The 17,984-nt window shown below is 40.2% G+C and overlaps 1 protein-coding gene across 1 annotated transcript; it reads right to left on the bottom strand.

Annotated features, from left to right (window-relative positions):
* Positions 1–1,578: 1,578 nt before the first annotated feature.
* LOC143484605 (mesothelin-like protein) lies at positions 1,579–13,565 on the bottom strand. The gene is made up of 14 exons (XM_076983417.1): positions 13,543–13,565; positions 13,127–13,259; positions 12,801–12,880; positions 12,130–12,250; positions 11,598–11,788; positions 8,651–8,741; positions 8,372–8,495; positions 8,008–8,189; positions 6,883–7,038; positions 6,024–6,157; positions 2,845–2,978; positions 2,574–2,668; positions 2,157–2,427; positions 1,579–1,831 (listed from the first exon to the last, which is right to left on the bottom strand). The coding sequence occupies exons 3-14, from the start codon at positions 12,869–12,871 to the stop codon at positions 1,743–1,745; spliced, it is 1,659 nt and encodes a 552-aa protein (XP_076839532.1). The 5' UTR covers positions 12,872–12,880; positions 13,127–13,259; positions 13,543–13,565; the 3' UTR covers positions 1,579–1,742.
* Positions 13,566–17,984: the final 4,419 nt, after the last annotated feature.

Below are 17,984 nucleotides of genomic sequence, written 5' to 3'. Positions count from 1 at the left end.
TAGCAGCTCGTGGTCCGCGCCAGTTGTGCTGGCTAGAAAGAAGGATGGCAGCTGGCAGTTCTGCGTCGACTACTGTCGGTTGAACGCCGTGACGAGGACTGATTCATACACTTCCAAGAGTCGACGACACACTGGAACAGCTAGCGGGGTCAGATTCGTTCAGTTCGTTGGATCAGTTCGTTGGCAGGTCCCTTTGGCGGGAGCAGCGAGAGAGAAAACGGCATTCTCCATTGGCACGGGCTTATGGCAATTTACCGTTTTACCGTTCGGGCTCTGTAACATGCCGGCGACCTTTGATCGCCTTATGGAGCGCCGGCTTTGAGGCTGCGTTGGCCAACTTGGAGCTGGTTTTGGGCCTCATTAAGGAAGCGAATCTCTCGCTTAACCCGGCCAAGTGTAACCTACTGCAGCAGCAAATTGGTTTTCTCGGGCATGTAGTGAGCGGGGAGGGCATTGTGACAGATCAGGGCAAAACGGCTGTGGTCCGTGACTGGCCCACACCCCGCACGGTGTGCCAGGTGCGCAGTTTTTTTGGTTTTGCGTCATACTACAGGCGTCTTATGAAGGGTTTTGCGGAGACTGCCGTGGTTTTGTCTTGTTGACGGCCCAGTCGGTCCAGGGTCCCGCCCAGGGTGGTGAGCTAACCTGTGTTTTTGTGTTCTGTGTTCCAGCTCCTGGACTGCAGGGGGTGTGTCCCTGCCTTGTCCCCGCCTTCCTGCCTCTTCGTGTTTTGTGTGCAGCCGCTGTGTGCCACACACCCAGTGGAGGGGAGTGCGGCTTGGTGGGGGGGTCTGTCACGGTGAGGCGGCCCCCTACCGGTCGCCTCCGTCCACAGCGGCTGTAGTTGTTGTTGTTGTTGTTGTGTTGTGTTCGTCTCTCAGGTGGGCGGAGCCAGTGATCCGTCTCACCTGAGGGTCGTTTGTTTGTCTATATATGTCTTGTCTTTGTACCAGTTGACCGCTGGACATTATATCCTTCATTTGTATCATGTCACGGGTTTTAAGTTTGCGCATTTTTTATTAAACCATCCTTTTTCCCTGAGACTTGCCGTAATCGCTTCCATTTTATTCCGCACTTCCCGCCCGTTACAGTTGTAAGTGTTGTAATTTAGAATTTCAGGTATATTTTCAGGTATATAATTTTATAAATGTGAATTGTAAAATGTTTATTTAATTTGATATTTTAATGAGTGCAGGACTTTGTAACTCTTTAATAACATTTCTCTAACTTTAAAATTAAAAAAATACACAAATAAACATTTTATTGATGATTATTATTATTTCTTTATTGAGGATGAAAACACTTGAAAGCTGGCATAAACAAATTAATTAAAAAAGAATTACAACAATTAGATAACTAACATTTAATTAAACCCCACCCCAGTATTGATTATCAGTATGTAATAACAGACCTACTGTGCTCTAACAAAAAAATTAAAGATCTCCAGGAAGTACAATATATAAGTATTATTAGTGCTTTTTAATTTAATAATTAGAAACATCTAACAGAGATTTCTGTGTGATTCATAATTTGACATACATGTTTATGAGAGTGCAATTAATAATAATAATTAAAAAATAATAATATGTCAGACATAAGGCTAAATAAGACCTAACCCTAACCTTAAGTTGTGACTGTTTACAGGTTCATGTTAGAAAATTTTAGCATTGGGGTTATATGGTGTTAGATTTTGGTATCAGCAGCATTTATAGTGACTGGTGTGTATTTATAGTGTTTGATGGTTAATGCACTGTGTGCAGAGTAACCGTCAGGAGTCCCACAAACAGAGAGAGACGCCACAGTCCTGCTTCACCATGAACTGTTGCACATCCTGGAAAACACAGATCATAAAACTATGTGAACTCTGGGACAAGCAGTTCACTAGTGGTGTCATGCATACAGGGTCTGGGAACTCCACTACCCACAAGTCCACTGACTCCTCTAGCGGCAAAACACTTTAGTTATTTTGTTTATGATTTGATGTTTCTCTATCATTTTACCATCTCTACCATGTTTAAATGTAAAGTCCATTATAAATAAAATGTATTATTAGTACTATTACTATAACTGAAACTGTGGAAAATAGTACACACACAATAGAAATATTAAACTCACAACAGAAACAAAAATGTCTTTCTACTTTTTGAAGAACTTACCAGCTGTGGTATTGGCAGTATAGTTAGTGAAGGTGGTGAGAACACTGGTTTTAGTGATAGTAGTTGTAGTGTTCATGCTGATTTTGTTGACAGTAGGAGTGGTGTTTGCAGTGCTAGGGTTTTGTTTTCCAATCAGTCCTATTCTCAGAGTGTCCAGCTGAAACTGGTACTGCAGAAGTCTCCATGATTGGACCACTGTGTTGTTCTCAAACAGCTTCAGAACAGGTAAGTTATTCCTAAACAGATCGTGGATTGTACTCACATTCAGGGCCTGACACACACACACACACACACACACACACACACACACACACACACACACACACACACACAAATAAATAAATAAAGACAGCATTAAAGGCATTTCTTCTGAGTGAACTTAATCACTAATTAATATGTTGTGTTGTTATATCATACCATGATCACATTTGGGTCCAGGTTAATGAAGGTGGTTATATCCATGCTGATGTTCTTAGCAGCAAGAGTTATTATATCTGACAGAGGAGCTCCACCTACAGACAGACACACACAGACATGCAGGTGTGTATTCATTTTGTATTTGATTATAATATTGAGTTGTGAGAGTATTAATAAGGGAAATATGAGGCAAATGTTCCTGAGTTGGGGAAAAACTAGGGAAGAACTCTTCTAGGACTCGGTTGTGTGTGTGTGTGTGTGTGTCTTTTACCTAGAAATGGACAGATGAGTTGGTAATATTTTGGTATATTGCTGGTTTCGTTAATAAATGCGATGACAGCGATATTGTACAAAGTGTTTTTCTGAGGAGATGAGCACGAGGACAAATCAACTGGATTTGCAAACCTGCAGATACAAAAGACAGAAATCCTGAGACTGCATCTTTAATTTAAACATCTGTGGTGATCCTACATCATTTGTTCATATGTCATCCTGTATCATTTAGGTATTAAACAAACACCATCCATCCATCCATCCATCCATCCATCCATCCATCCATCCATCCATCCATCCATCCATCCATCCATCCATCCATCCATCAGGTAGAATAAAAAATGACAAGAGAAAAAAATGAATGTGTGTGCAGTCAGTGATGATTTGTGTGTCCAACGTGTAATGGTAGGTACATGTAGAGCAGGTAATCAACTATATTTCTCCGCGGTCCAAATTTGGCAGATCGGGGGGGGGGGGGGGGCGTTCGAACGTAAGTTGTTGAGGGGGGGGTGGCGGCGAACGTAACACTCGTGACGGAGTGTTTTTCAATAGCGCTGAAATAAATGCTCCGGTTCACAATGAATTCTCCCGTCAAAATAAAAAATTTTTTTAAACAATTTATTCTGGGTCCGGATGGGATGGCATTTGGGTCCGTATCCAGTTAATCAGGAATGAGATTGGGTCCGGACAGGACTGCGTTCGGGTCCGGATCTGGACCGTGGTCCGCCTGTTGGTGACCTCTGATGTAGAGAGATACATAAAGAGAGGCTCCACACCACAGGTACTATCACCACAGGTAATATCACCACAGGTGTTACAACCACAGGTACCATCACCACAGGTATTACCACCACAGGTATTACAACCACAGGTGTTACAACCACAGATGTTATGACTACAGGTCAGTGGGGAACCGTCAGGGCCCTCTACGCCCTCTCAGAGGGCCTAAAATATTCTTAAAACAAATATATATAATATAATTTATCCAATTTTATTTTATCTACTTACAGTTTGACAATTGACATCTAAACAATTACAAAAATATAAGCAAATAAATTATTCAACCGTGTCTATTCAATCTGTGTTGGAAGGTGAGGGGTTAAGTGGAAGCCTGTGAGCCTGTGTCTCCCCCTATCAGCACTGTGATGCCCGCTGTTCGTTTACAGAGGACCTGGCAGTTATAATTCAGCGCAATACCAATTTCAAATGACAGCAAAATTGACCAATAATATCTTCCGTCTTAGTGGGCGGGCTTAACTGTATGATAATTGCCGACTGCTGTGGCGACGCTAGCTGTCATTAGCGTACCACCGCTAGCTAGTTTCGATTCAGTCCTTTGATGCCCTCGTGCGCGTTGTTTACATATTCTGCTCCCGAGGAACACGGAGCTGTGAACCTTATTTTGTTGGAACCTTATTTTGCTTAAGAAGTTATCTAGTACAGATGTTATTGTTTATTGCATTTCTAAAGCTGTACTGTCGTCTGGATTTTTTATTTGTTTTTTAATTGCAGTGGGTTAGCTAACAATTGGTTAGCTGCTTACTTAGCACTTCTCATGACATTTCTGCATAGAACTAGTATGCACTTATTTCATTTAGTGAAGAGACATTCCTGTAAATGTTACAGGATTTACACATTAATGCTTGTGACGCGTGAAATTGGAGGCGGGGCATGAACTCGGAGGTGGGGCACAATGCAGAGTGAGGGGAGGGGGAGGGGCCTGGTAGTTGTACTCATTTGAATTTGCATGTTCACGTTCTTCTCAATCTTACTGACTGCAGATTTATGCAATTTGTGTGGATGAAATTTGAATGTGTGTGTGTGTGTTTGTGTGCGTGAGTGTGTGCGTATGAGCAGAGTTGTATAGTAACGAAGTAGAACTACTTCGGTACTGTACTTAAGTACTAAAATGCTGTATCTGTACTTTACTGGAGTATTATTTTTTTCTCCTACTTCCACTTTTACTTCACTACATATTTTCCATCAGTTTAATACTTTTACTCCGATATATTTTTTACGTGCTGTATAGTTACTGGTTACAATTATAAACATGTTAGCTGGCGCTGTCACCGGGTCAAGCGATCAGGCTGTCTTATGAAAACTGCGCATGCTCCGGTCGCGTCTCGTTAACTCTGCTGCTGCCTTCACTGAACACTTGAGCTTCGTAATCTAGGTTCACTTGACACGCTGTTACTGCGGCAAGGGTCCGCGCGGCAAAAATGACGCAATCGCGGTGGCTCCGCCCATGCGCGTTAACCACGCGCGCAGTCGCGTCGCGAGGTCGTGCACCTCTCGATTTTTGTGCGTGTGAAGTTACAAGGTGGAATTCATGCACTTGTACGGCACTTTGAAGGTCCATTTTCAGTATTTTCCAGCACCTTCAGCTTCATTTACATATTTATACAAATACACATATATTCGAAATTATTCCAAATAATTCGCTTTTTATCTCATTAAAAGAGATGGTACCGTGTTTGGTAACAGCAGAAGAGCGCAGTAAGCACTAGTTAGGTTAGATATCTTAGCTAACTAACCTAATTATGTTCATGGCGTGCTGCAGAATTCACTTAACATTAGCTGGCAATAAAGGCAACGTGCTGACTAATCATGTGCCCATTTTATAGTGTAGTGTTTTTATAGGGTAAGGGCATTTATTGGGGGTAAACGCAGGGCAGTAAGCTCACCCTTAGAATCCGACAGACGGATTTTACGTCCAAAATACACCTCGTTTTCTCAGCTAAATTATGGCGAATTTGTACTTTTGCGTCAAACCTACAACGTAGCGGGACATAGGTTATCTGTTTTTTGTGTACGAAGTGTTAACCCCAGTTTTTTAAGTACATACAGAACACTTGTATTTGTGATCTTTGACATCTTTGATTTGTAAGTGATATATAAAAACAATTGATAATCAAACTTTGATGGCTTTCTTTAATTAATTCAAAACACAATACTTGTACTTTTTACTTTCAGTACTTGAGTAATAAATTTTAGACTAAACTACTTGCAATACTCAAGTACAAAAATGCTGAATACTTCTGTACTTCTACTTAAGTAAAGTTTTTAAAGAACACTTCAACTTCTAAATGTTTTGATAGAGTACTTGTACTTTTACTCAAGTATGGGTCTCGAATACTTTATACAACACTGCGTATGAGTGTGTGTGTGTGTACTTACCTCAGGCTGTTGACAGTAATGGTTCTCAGTACACTGGTGCTTAAAGAACAGAGGCTGGAGCCAACTGCATTTATTTCACCAGTCCCCAATGTGTTTCCAGGAACACTCAAATAATTCATTATGACTGCAGTACTCTATAACACACATACACACACACACACATGCACAAAAGAGTCATTTCTTGAGGTCACTAGCTCCATCTAGTGGTTGTCCTATGGTTGCTAAATCATTTAATTCTTAGATTTAACAGGCATGAGTCTCTCTCAGCTTGTCTTTCCATTAAAGACATTAAAGATCTATTTCCATAAAGACATTAAAGATCTGTTTGATGAGCTTGAGTAAGTTGAAAGGCACTATATAAATGTAAGTTCATTCATTCAAAGATGACATGTTAAAGTTACATGAATGAACAGGAGCATAGTAATTAACTGCCTGTTTCTCCTGACATTTGCAGCATATTATTACAGTATGAGACATCTGAAGTGTATGTGGAACGTATTTAACCAAAAATGGCCCTAATGTTCTAGATATTTACTAAAGGAAGAAGTCAGAGATTCAGAATTAGAGCTCTTAAAGTGAAGGACATTTTCCATAATAATGGTGAATGGTTACAATTGTGGGGACAATATTAACTGCAGTGCACATGTTCTGATTATCTTTTTATATTTATGTATTTCCTTAATTAAATGTTAGTGAAATTACATTAAGTGTGGACAATTTCAGCTCACTAAATGTTTATAACTGAATATATTTCTCTGTAATTACCCCTTGCATCAAATTAATGAGAAATTGACCATGGTTTCAAAACCAAAAACCCAATACATTCTACACACATACACTGATGGACGTGACGTGTTACCTGGTCTAAAGTCCAGGCCCCATTAACTGGGTTCATTAAAGATGCCAGTGTGTCTATTGTGGTGATGGTCCAATTGCTGATTTCACTGACTGTGGCCACATGAGATGTGGGACCCAGTATCTGCAACACACTGTCCTCAAGACCTGAGGGGTACAACTGTAACACAAACACACACACACACACACACACACACAATTAACTCCTCATAGACTATGCATAACTAGGAGTGTACTCATTCACTGGAGAATTTGGTTAATATAAATCCTTTCACAAAAATGATGAAAACAACAACACAAACACAAACACACACCATTAACCCCCATTAGACTCCATGTGAACACACCTATAAGACTTCATGTGAACACACCCATAAGGGTCCGTGTCAACAACCCCATTAAACTAATAGCCTTTAACAATAACAAATACATCTGCATTAACTACCCCAATGCCAATAGCCCCTCAACAGTAATTGCCCCACCACAGGAAAATACCCCCTCAACAAAACATTCCACATCTAAACAAGCTTTTAACAGGAACTACACAATAATCTTAATACCCATCAACAACAATAACCCCAACAGGTCAATAACCCCTCAATATCAACTACCCCACAGCCAATTACCCCTCAGCAGTAATTGCCCCAAACAGCTAAATTACTTCTTAACATCAACATTGGCGTATGCAGTAAATCAGGAATGAGATTGGGTCCGGACAGGACTGCATTCGAGTTCGGATCCGGACTGCGGTCCGCCTGTTGATGACCTCAATATTAATCTGGGGGGGACACGAAATCTAGATGGGGTCAATATAAATCTGGGGGGGACATGGGGGGTGGGGGTGGGGTGTGTCAAACGTCTCCCTTTGGGAGGGGGGGGGGGGGTTCGCCAGACTGTTAACAATAAAATAACCTTTAACATTAGGTCATCAACATTCAAAACAGTGTTTTAGCTGCTTTGCAAGCCAACATAAAGTTTGTTCACGAACTTTGCCTTTCTAGTTAATTATATTATCCCCTTACTGACAAAATGATGCCGTTACCAGCATTAACGTTACCAGCGTTATTCGCCACACTGAACCTACATACAGCATGTCCTGTGTGTCCATTGTGTCCTCAGTAATGCTGACCTGGTTTAATTTGTTAAGAATGATCCTCTCAAAGCTGGGGTCCACAACTTTCTGAGTGATGGCAGCTGGATTGTTCTTCAACACAGTTAAACTGAGACACAAATCAAACTGGGTTGAATCGTAGCCATTAGGGAACGATGTATCTGCAATGGTTGCTTCTGTGATTTCACCTGCAGTACATTCTGTGAGACATGGAGAGAAAAGATTAATTACATTCTTCTATACCGGATAAATGATGCTACCAAATTACCTTTACTAAACTGGTAAGGACATTTACATATAGCTGGACACAACATAGCCTTGTAAACCTGTGTCCCTGTGTGTCAGTGTTCAAATGTGTGTTTCTGCTGTGAGGCACTGATACCTGCAGCACGTTTACTCTTGATATTTGTGTTGCTTGCTGTGAATAATCTCTGTAGTGTTGTTATTGGAATGTTCTGTGTCTTCAGGGTAGGGATGAATGACCTCAGAAATGTCATTTTGTCCATCTTTAAGGATGCAGTCATACACACAGAGACACACAACGGTTAAATAAATACAGAATGAAATTACATAACACACCCTTCAAATGACCAGAGTCTCCTTAGCTAAACACCTGACAACAAACCAGGAAATAAACAGACAAAATAACTAAATTACATACAGAACTAAATTTGGCCCAGAAATCCGTGTTCAAGTAGAGGGGCAGGTTGCCTAACTGCTGTAGTGTCTGTAGTTTCCATGTTGAGGGATTTCTGTGGACAGAAGCACAAGGTAAGATCCTATACACTCTACAACTATACATACACACTACACCTTCACACACTCTATACCTATACACACACATTCACCTATGCACACGCTAGAGCTATACACACTACCAGAGGTGGGGACTCGAGTCAGACTCGAGTCATTAATATTAAGACTTTTGACTTGACTTGAAAAAAATATTCAGAGACTTAGACTTGACTTGGACTTTTACACCAATAACTTGGGACTTGAATTGGACTTGAACCTGTTTACTTGCAAAGACTTGATTTTTTTTACCCCAAATCTAAATTTTAAAACGCATATTAATATTTATAAAGTGCGCCCCATTAATTTCATTTCCGTCCTTCTGACGCAGACCAGTCCTCTGCTTTTCCACACTCTGTACGTGTGTGTGTGTGCATGGGCTGCAGCACAACCAATCAAATGGGGGGTTGGCGAACGTAAATTTTTACCGGGCGGGGTGTAAAATGGACACAAATTAAGTATTATATCGCGATCGATCGATCGCCAGTGGTTGGTGCCAGAGCGAACTAGTAACTCATTGAATCATAGATGTGGATCAGAGGTAAATAAACTAGATTTTTTTCCGGCGTGAGATATTCGGATGTGTGGCGTGAGAGCGTGTGAAGACGGTCAAATGCGTGTGTCTCACGCTCAATGCGTGAGAGTTGGCAACCCTGGGTTCTGTATCTGAACTCGGGGAAGAGAGCCTCTCTCTGTCACCATCATAATATCCAGTTCTATCTCAGCATGGATTGTGTATTTGAAGACATCTACGTCGAGAAAAAAATATATTGACAAAAGTGGAGCGAGTTTTCAGCTATGGGGACATCATTCATCGTGCACAAATGACATACAGACTTTTGGCCAGCAAATGCAATGCAGAATAGTTTACTGAAATGTCTAAAGTTGCAGATTCCTGTTAATTGTTCAGTTCTTATATTTGTTTGTCTTGTGTCACTCACACATGTTCTCCAAGAAACCAGATAAGAGAAGAGAGGGAAAATGCTGTTATGGTTCTTTGTATTGTACTGTGAAAATATCAGCACTTTTTATTTGAACATGGAGTTCTACTTATGACTTTTTCACAGAATATTTATTTCTGGAAAATTGTAGTTTAAAGTATGAATATTTTTGCAGCTAAGTTTAACAAATTGAACTGTGCAATAAAGAGGTGTAATTTTAATTTTTTTTTATACTTCGTGTTTTCAGTTGCACATGTTTTATCAAGATTTGAGGAGAATACAGATTTAAAAAAGAACGCATGTCTATTATTTACATTTAAAATATACCTGCAACATTGGTAAAAAAAAAAAAAAAAAGACTCGAAAGGACTTGAAATTCCAAGTTTCAGACTTGGGACTTGACTTGATTATTGCCTGTCTTGACTCGAGACTTGACTTGACTTGAGTGTCTTTGCTTGAGACTTGACTCGGTACTTGAGGTATAAAGACTTGGACTTACTTGAGACTTGCAAAACACTGACTTGGTCCCACCTCTGCACACTACACCTACTCACACACTACAGCTACACAAACACTATACCTACACACACACTACACCTATACACACTTTATACCTATACACACACACTACACCTACACACACTCTACACCTATACACACACACTACACCTACACACACCCTACACCTACACACACACTACACCTACACACACTCTACACCTATATACACTCTACACCTATACACACACCCTACACCTACACACACACTACACCTACACACACTCTACACCTATACACACCCTACACACTACACGCACACTACACCTACACACACTCTACACCTACACAAAGATAAACGCGTCCGAGCTTTATGTCTTTCTTTTAACCTAAAGAAGGATGCACCCATGAGGACGCACCAATGTGTCCATCTCAGCCTCTGATTTGAACACAAAACCGCTGTCACAACAATGAAGCAGACCCAGGCAAGTAGAACAGTTTAAGATGCAGAGATTATATTTTTTGAGGAGACTTAGAAGTTTTGGAATGGATCAACAGTGACTGGACTCAAATTTATACCATACTAGATATAAGTCTAAGATATGACATTTCAGTTTGGTTTGGTAATCTTTCAACACGGATAAAGAATAACTAGTTACTGGAGGTAGTCAGTAGTCACTCAGTAGTCTATGATCACTCAGTAGTCTGTGATCTCTCAGTAGTCTATGATCACTCAGTAGTCTGTGATCTCTCAGTAGTCTATGATCACTCAGTAGTCTGTGATCTCTCAGTAGTCTGTGATCACTCAGTAGTCTGTGAACTCTCAGTAGTCTATGATCACTCAGTAGTCTATGATCACTCTGATCCAGATCACAACTTTTTCAGAGTATCAGCTCCTTCTGCCAGGGAGGAGATTCATCACACCTATGTGTAGATTTTCAAAATAGAATATTTTTAGAAGTTCTTTTGTATCTAAATCTATTGTATTTTTTAGTTCTATTACGTGATTGATGTGTTGTTGTGGATTAATAATTCATGTGATCAAGGCTATGATATTGATCAGAGTGTGTGATTGAATTAGAAGCAGTCAGTGTCTGAGTCAGCCCTGTGAGATCAGCTCATTTCCTCACAAAAAAGGTTCCCTGAATAAAACTACCTAGAGGATAAAGATCACATAACATTTAAAGCTTTGATTTTTGTTTGCATCTGACCATCATAAGGACAATCTCCATAAAGTTGAATGTCTCTCTATTGCACTATTTATTTATATTTAATTATTTATTTTCATATTTATGTCATTGCTGCTCTATGTGCCCTCAATTGCCCCTCTGGTATGAATAATGTTTTTTAAATCTTTAATCTTGAATTGAATCTCACCCGTAGGGCGTTTTGCCACTGAAGAGCAGTATCTGTATACCCGTGACCTGAGAGGCAGTCAGGTCTCCACAGTTCTTCAGCTTCTCTATGATGAGTGGGTCAGAGTTCTGGATGTAGGAGGAGTCTAGTGTGCAGACCATATTACCCAGAATTCCCACTTGAGTCTGACTCAAACTGAAGCCAGAGATACCCTGCATTGATGTAGAACAGGTACAGAACAGGTGTGAACAGGTGTGAACAGACACTGACTGATGGTCCTTGTGTGTATTTTACAGTCATGTGTGATCTTGAACAAAGAACACAGCATGTGTGAAGCTAAAATATTACACATTATAAAAAATAAACATTTTAAAATGTGAGTTGTAAAGTCAGTGTGTCTTGATGTTTTAAAACCCTTTATAAACATTTTTGGAATTTCCTGGAACATGGACATTAGGAATGATTACATATATCTATCATTAAAGTCATTAAAGTGAGGTGTGATGTCATTAAAGTGAGGTGTGATGTCATTAAAGTGAGGTGTGATGTTTACCAGGCAGGTTTGTGCATTGTTGAACAGAGTTTTCTGTATGTTGAGGAAGCTGGAAGGAATAGAGAAATCTGCTGCACCCAGAGCGCTGAAATACGACCTGCAGTTCTGTACATTTGAATAACTACAATACACACACACACACACACACACACACACACACACACACACACACACACACACACACACACACACACACACACACACATATTAGAAATAACACAGATAACATTAATCAAATCCATGTCAATAAATTTTAAAAGCAAACAAGAAAGATAGTGCTATATAAACTAAACAAATTTAACCACATTTAATCACATCATAAATTTAGACATCAAAAATTCTGAAATTGATCTGAATGGCTTATATAACCAAATGTATTTGTACTTCATTGCAAATGGTGCTTCCACCAACTGCCAGTTAGCATTTGTCATGTTAAGGACGTGTTAGTATGTTATCCTCATTAGTACTGAATGTTAAGGTTGTGTTTGTGTGTTATCTTTATTATTAATTAATGTTAAGGATGTGTGTTTGTGTGTCATTATCATTAATACTTGATAATACTATCATTAATGTTTTAAGCACATCTTTTAATCAGACAAGTGTGTTAGTTCGTGTGCATACATATTTTGTTTGTGTGTATGTGTGTTTGTCCATTTGTGTGTGTTACACACTTGTGGTAGAGAAGCATGTCAGAAGGGACATCACTGAAGGTGATAGATGTATCTTTCACATAGTTGTACATGCAGGTCAACTACAATACAGAACACACCGTTAATCACACCAATCACATCCTCTTTCAGATATATACCATACCATACCATATATACCAGATATATCATATTTGATGTTGACACATTTTTATTGTACAATCATGAAATCACAGATAATCATCAAATGTCTCCTTACACTTAGAACCGATAATGTACATAATTACTGATATGAAACAATATTTCCAATCAATGTAGATTATTAACTGGTTAAATGTCCGCCTGTATACCTGTGATTCTTGCAGAGGGACCTTGCTCCTGTCTGGACGTGGTCTACAGGCTTGCACCACCTGTTTGACTTTTAGTACAGGGAGAGCCTGAGCTGAGGTGCAGCTAAACCCCTGGAGTACTGCATCTGACAATCTGCAGAAACACACACACACACACACACACACACACACACACACACACACACACACACACACACACACACACACACACACACACACACACACACACACACACACACACACACACAAACTTCAAATCTTTTACTTTTACAACCACATACAAAAATCATATTACATATTGCAACCTTTCTTAGACACATGGAACAATTTATGTGTTTGTGTACATGTTTCATGTTCACACAGGTTGTGTGTGTGTGTGTGTGTGTGTATTCTGTGCAGTGTGTGATTTAACTCACTCTTCTATATTATTACTGACACTGACCACATCATAGAAAAACAAAAGAGCCTAGAAAAAACAAAACAATAATGACACATTTATGTATTTTTTCATTTTCCATATACATACATACATTGCATACACATAACAGCAGATTTCTTAAAAGAAATAAAAATGTTATGTATTCTCTTACTTGTTCCCGATTCCAGTTCTTTGAGTTCACAACTGAAATGTTAACAGTGTCCAGTGATGCCAGTATCACACGTGGGATGTATTTTGCTAATGCATTTGGAACGTTCACCACCGCCTGAGGCTGGTTTATAGAGACAATCTAGAAGAAAGTGTATTAGCACATCTTCACCTTTTCTACAATAACAAAATATGGAGGTTATTCTGTGTCAATATTAAAATTAAAATGTAATACGCAAAATGGCAATGTAATCCTAAATTTGCATTTACATGTTACAATTATAGAAACATCTTTGAGATCAAAATTCCAATTCAAATGTAATTATTTCATTTACATTTGCAATTTGGTAGACATCTGTCACATCTAGCTCCGCCCTCCGTCCCAGTCCTGTGTCTTGTTTTACTTTCCCGTCTTTGTGTATTTAGTTCCTGCCTCGTTTACCGGTGTTGGTCGTTTCCCTGTGTTTCCTCGTCACCAGTTGTTCTGCCTTATCTCCTAAGTACCCCATGTCTATCTTTCTTGTTCGTTTGTTCCTAGATACTGATGTGTGTGTTTTCATCCCTGGTTTCGGTTTCATTCTTATTTCTCTGTTGTTGTCTTTCCAGTCTACCTACGCCCGTTTCCGTGTTTTGGCTCGTCTGTGTTTTCCCCTCTGTGTCAGTCATACCTTTGACTATTCGTTTTGTGTCAGTTTTCCCCTCCTTGTTCGTTGTTCTCCCTGTCGGTCTCTGTATTCTTAGTTCTAAGTTGCGATTGTTCTTCTTATATTATATGAATGTTTATGTGGTTGCTCGCTTTGGTTTATTGTCTGTACCCCGTTTAAGTAGTTATTCCATTCTATGTTAGTTGTCTACTGTTCCTTCCATGTTGAACTATTCTGCCTTGTTTTATTTATTAAAAGTAATTCTACCTGCAATTGCGTCACGCCAACCCATTGAATCATAACAATATCTATTCATATTTCATTTACACATACATTTTGATGCTTTATTTGTGCCTTTATTTTTATGAAAATGTATTTCCCAATTTCATGTGATCATGCAAATGAAAATGAAAATGCATTCTGCTCGGACTGCATTTTCAAAATGCATTTTGACATAGATTGAGAGCTGTTGATATTGTAATGTTATTGCAAACAGTAGAGACACTATTTCCCCTTTAACGTTTGGAATTTGCCATCTTTTTAGCGTGGTGGTGAGGTTTAAAATTACATTTCAAAGGCATTATCACGGAATGCAAATACATATTAAGTGATTAACATTTTAATTATAATTTTGAGACAACCTTTGTGTCACGGTGACAGCTCCGGACCCTTCCCTGTGGGCGTGTCATTATGTCGTCTGCGTGCAGTTATGTCCATGTATGTACTTCCGTGGGTGTGGGTCGTTTGTGAGTGTGTTCGTAGTCGCACCTGTGCCTTGTCTCGAGATCACGAGGGTCTGTGTTAATCACCTATTTAATATGCATTCGCGCAATGTCTTGTGCTCGTCTTTGTCTAAAGTTTCGTGCTTGTGTGAGAGTGTTTTGTGCTTGCCCTCCGCACGGAGCTTACACGTGATTTTTGTCCACATTAAATGTTTGTTGTTGCACCGATCGATGCTCGTCGTGCCTCCTCCTTCAAGCGTCACACTTTGCATGATTACATGAAATTGGGAAATACATTTTCATATATATATAAAGGCAAAGTTGCTTATATGAGTGGAACATGTAAATGCAAATTTAGGATTGCATTGCCATTTTGCACATTACATTTTTATTAATTTCATTTAACTACCATAATAAAATGCTTGATGTTGTGTGTATAGGTGTACTTATTTTGTACAGTGCTTTATGCCCTATATTTATAGCTAATTGCAGGATTTTATAGTGAATGTGTGTGTCTGATCTGAAGTACCTTCTGAACATACGTCTCCTGCAGAATCACTGGTGCTGTCAGAATGTTGTTGACGAATGTTGGATTCTGGGATACAATCTGAAGCTGAGAGGATGGAATACTGGACATGGCTTTTGTGGAAACACCTCCAATGAGCGTGCCCAGAGTCACCAAGGACGAAACACTGTTGATCTGTCAAAACACCATCCAGTCAGAACACAGATCAACAAAGTCCAAAAGGTCATCCTTCAGAATGAAGAAGTTAAGTGTCTCCAAGAGTGGCTGTGGAATGAATCATCAGCCAGCTCCCCTACATGGATGACAATCAATCTGTTTACCAGAAGTGAACAAGACATTGACTTGATAATCCACTTCACCAGGATATACAGCAATAACACTGGAATGTCATTTGGAATGGATAAATGTGATTGGATGGTTACAAGGAGAGGGAAGGTACTCTGAACTGAGGGGATCATACTACCTGAAGGTAATACATAATAATATTTAAGGGCAGGTATTCCCTGTTATACATAGTTCTTTGGAATCCCACAGGCAAATGTGAATTTTGTTGAGGCCACAAGGAAAGCAGCTACAGTTAAATACCTACAGAGACTGAGGTAAGTCCTGAGATGTCACCTGAATGTGAAGGACACCATCTGGGCTATCAACACTACCAGACAACATATATCCCGCTAGCATAAAATGTTGGCCAAATGACACTGACATAAACACAAGGAAACCCACCACAATGCACAGAGGGTTCCATCCCAAGTCCAGCATTCAGAGACTGTACAATAAGTGGAAGGAGGGGGTCTGAGGACTAGTGAGCATCTGAGCTTCTACTCAGAACGAATCCTACCAATGGACTGAAAGAAGGCACTTAGACACTAGTCATAGCAGCCCAGGAACAAACTCTGAACACAACATCAATACAGATTGAGATCTACAACACCAGGCAGGTGTCAGGAATGTCACCTGATAGCCATTAAGGACTCAGCTGTTCCTCATCACCACGCCCACATTCCAGGCATTCATATACACCGTCATCACAACACCTCGTCGCGAAGTATTGCCAACCATGTTGCGTACCGAGCGTTATCATACTCTGCTGTTTCTCCTGTGTAACGACCTCTGCCTGTTCCCTCGACCCCGTCTTCTGCCTAGCCCTCAGGTACCGTACGGACTCTGCCTTCCCGTTACGACCCCGGACCGGATAGACCATTCTCAACAAACGGCATTAGATCAACTCCGTTTATGCATTAACATCTCGCATTCTCTGGTTGTATCTATCTGCCAAATAAAGAGCACTGTGCTTTTGCATAAGGATCCCTCTCTGTTTCTTCCTGACGTTACAGCAGGATATATCATATCATATATCATATATGAAACACATAATATATGGAACACCATCTGGGCCGAGCATGGACTGGAAGTCCCAAAGTCAAAGTGTGGCACTCCCTGCTAAACTGGGAGTGTGGCTACAGCAGATACTGAGAACATCAGACATCTCCATCCAGAAGAGTGCAGATCTAGGAACAGCCAAGATTGAAGGAAAAAGACTACCCATAGGAGGGCAAGTGGAGAATTTTTATGGTGTACATTAATACAAAAGAGTTTTGGTTGTGGGCATTATTCTGGTATCAATTACAGGCACTACAGTAGTGTGTAGAGTGTGTCACGTAGTGTACACTTACGTGATACCCTGCAGTAGTAACCCTCTGAATGATGTTGTTGACCTGACCTTGATTCCAGCCTGTGACTGTACTGAGAGTGGGTATAGAACTACTAATGACTTTTGGGTTCGCGGCCAGTATCTGACTCTCGGTCAGGCCGATGTTCTGTGTGCCAAGTGACTGGATAGTGTCTGTGGTTAACGTGGAGTTAAAATTTGCTACCAGCGCTGCTGTGACCTGTGAAGAAAGGATTGTGGGTAACTGACAAGACTGATCACTTGAATCAAATGGTAGTGAGAGGTTGCATGTTTGATTACCTCTAAACCAATTGTAGTGCAGTTGTTGTTGAGGATTTTAAGGATGGTTTTACTTTCTGATTCTAGAAGATTCACAAATGCAGAAGCAGGTGTCGCACACAGGAGATTGGCTGGCAAGCTGCAGACACACACCCCACACAGAGCCACACAGCCATACAAACACCCATGCAGAGATAAGACAGATGCACATATTGAACAGTTTTCTCTTTTTCTTTTAACATCTGAAGCAGGGCACCTACAGGGCTCCAGTAGAGGGACTGTAACAGGGAGGTGACATGGGGGAACTTTGGGTTCCTGATAATAAATATGACATGCAGCTGCATTCTGGATGTGTTGTGCAGGTCTAATGGCACAGTGGGGAAGGTCCACTAGGACCAAACTGCAGTCATCCAGTCTCAAGATGACAAT

Source organism: Brachyhypopomus gauderio, chromosome 20 (assembly GCF_052324685.1).
Source record: "Brachyhypopomus gauderio isolate BG-103 chromosome 20, BGAUD_0.2, whole genome shotgun sequence".
Classification (NCBI taxonomy): Eukaryota; Metazoa; Chordata; class Actinopteri; order Gymnotiformes; family Hypopomidae; genus Brachyhypopomus; species Brachyhypopomus gauderio.
Note: the sequence above shows the minus strand (reverse complement) of the source record. Positions and strands in the feature narration are given on the sequence as shown.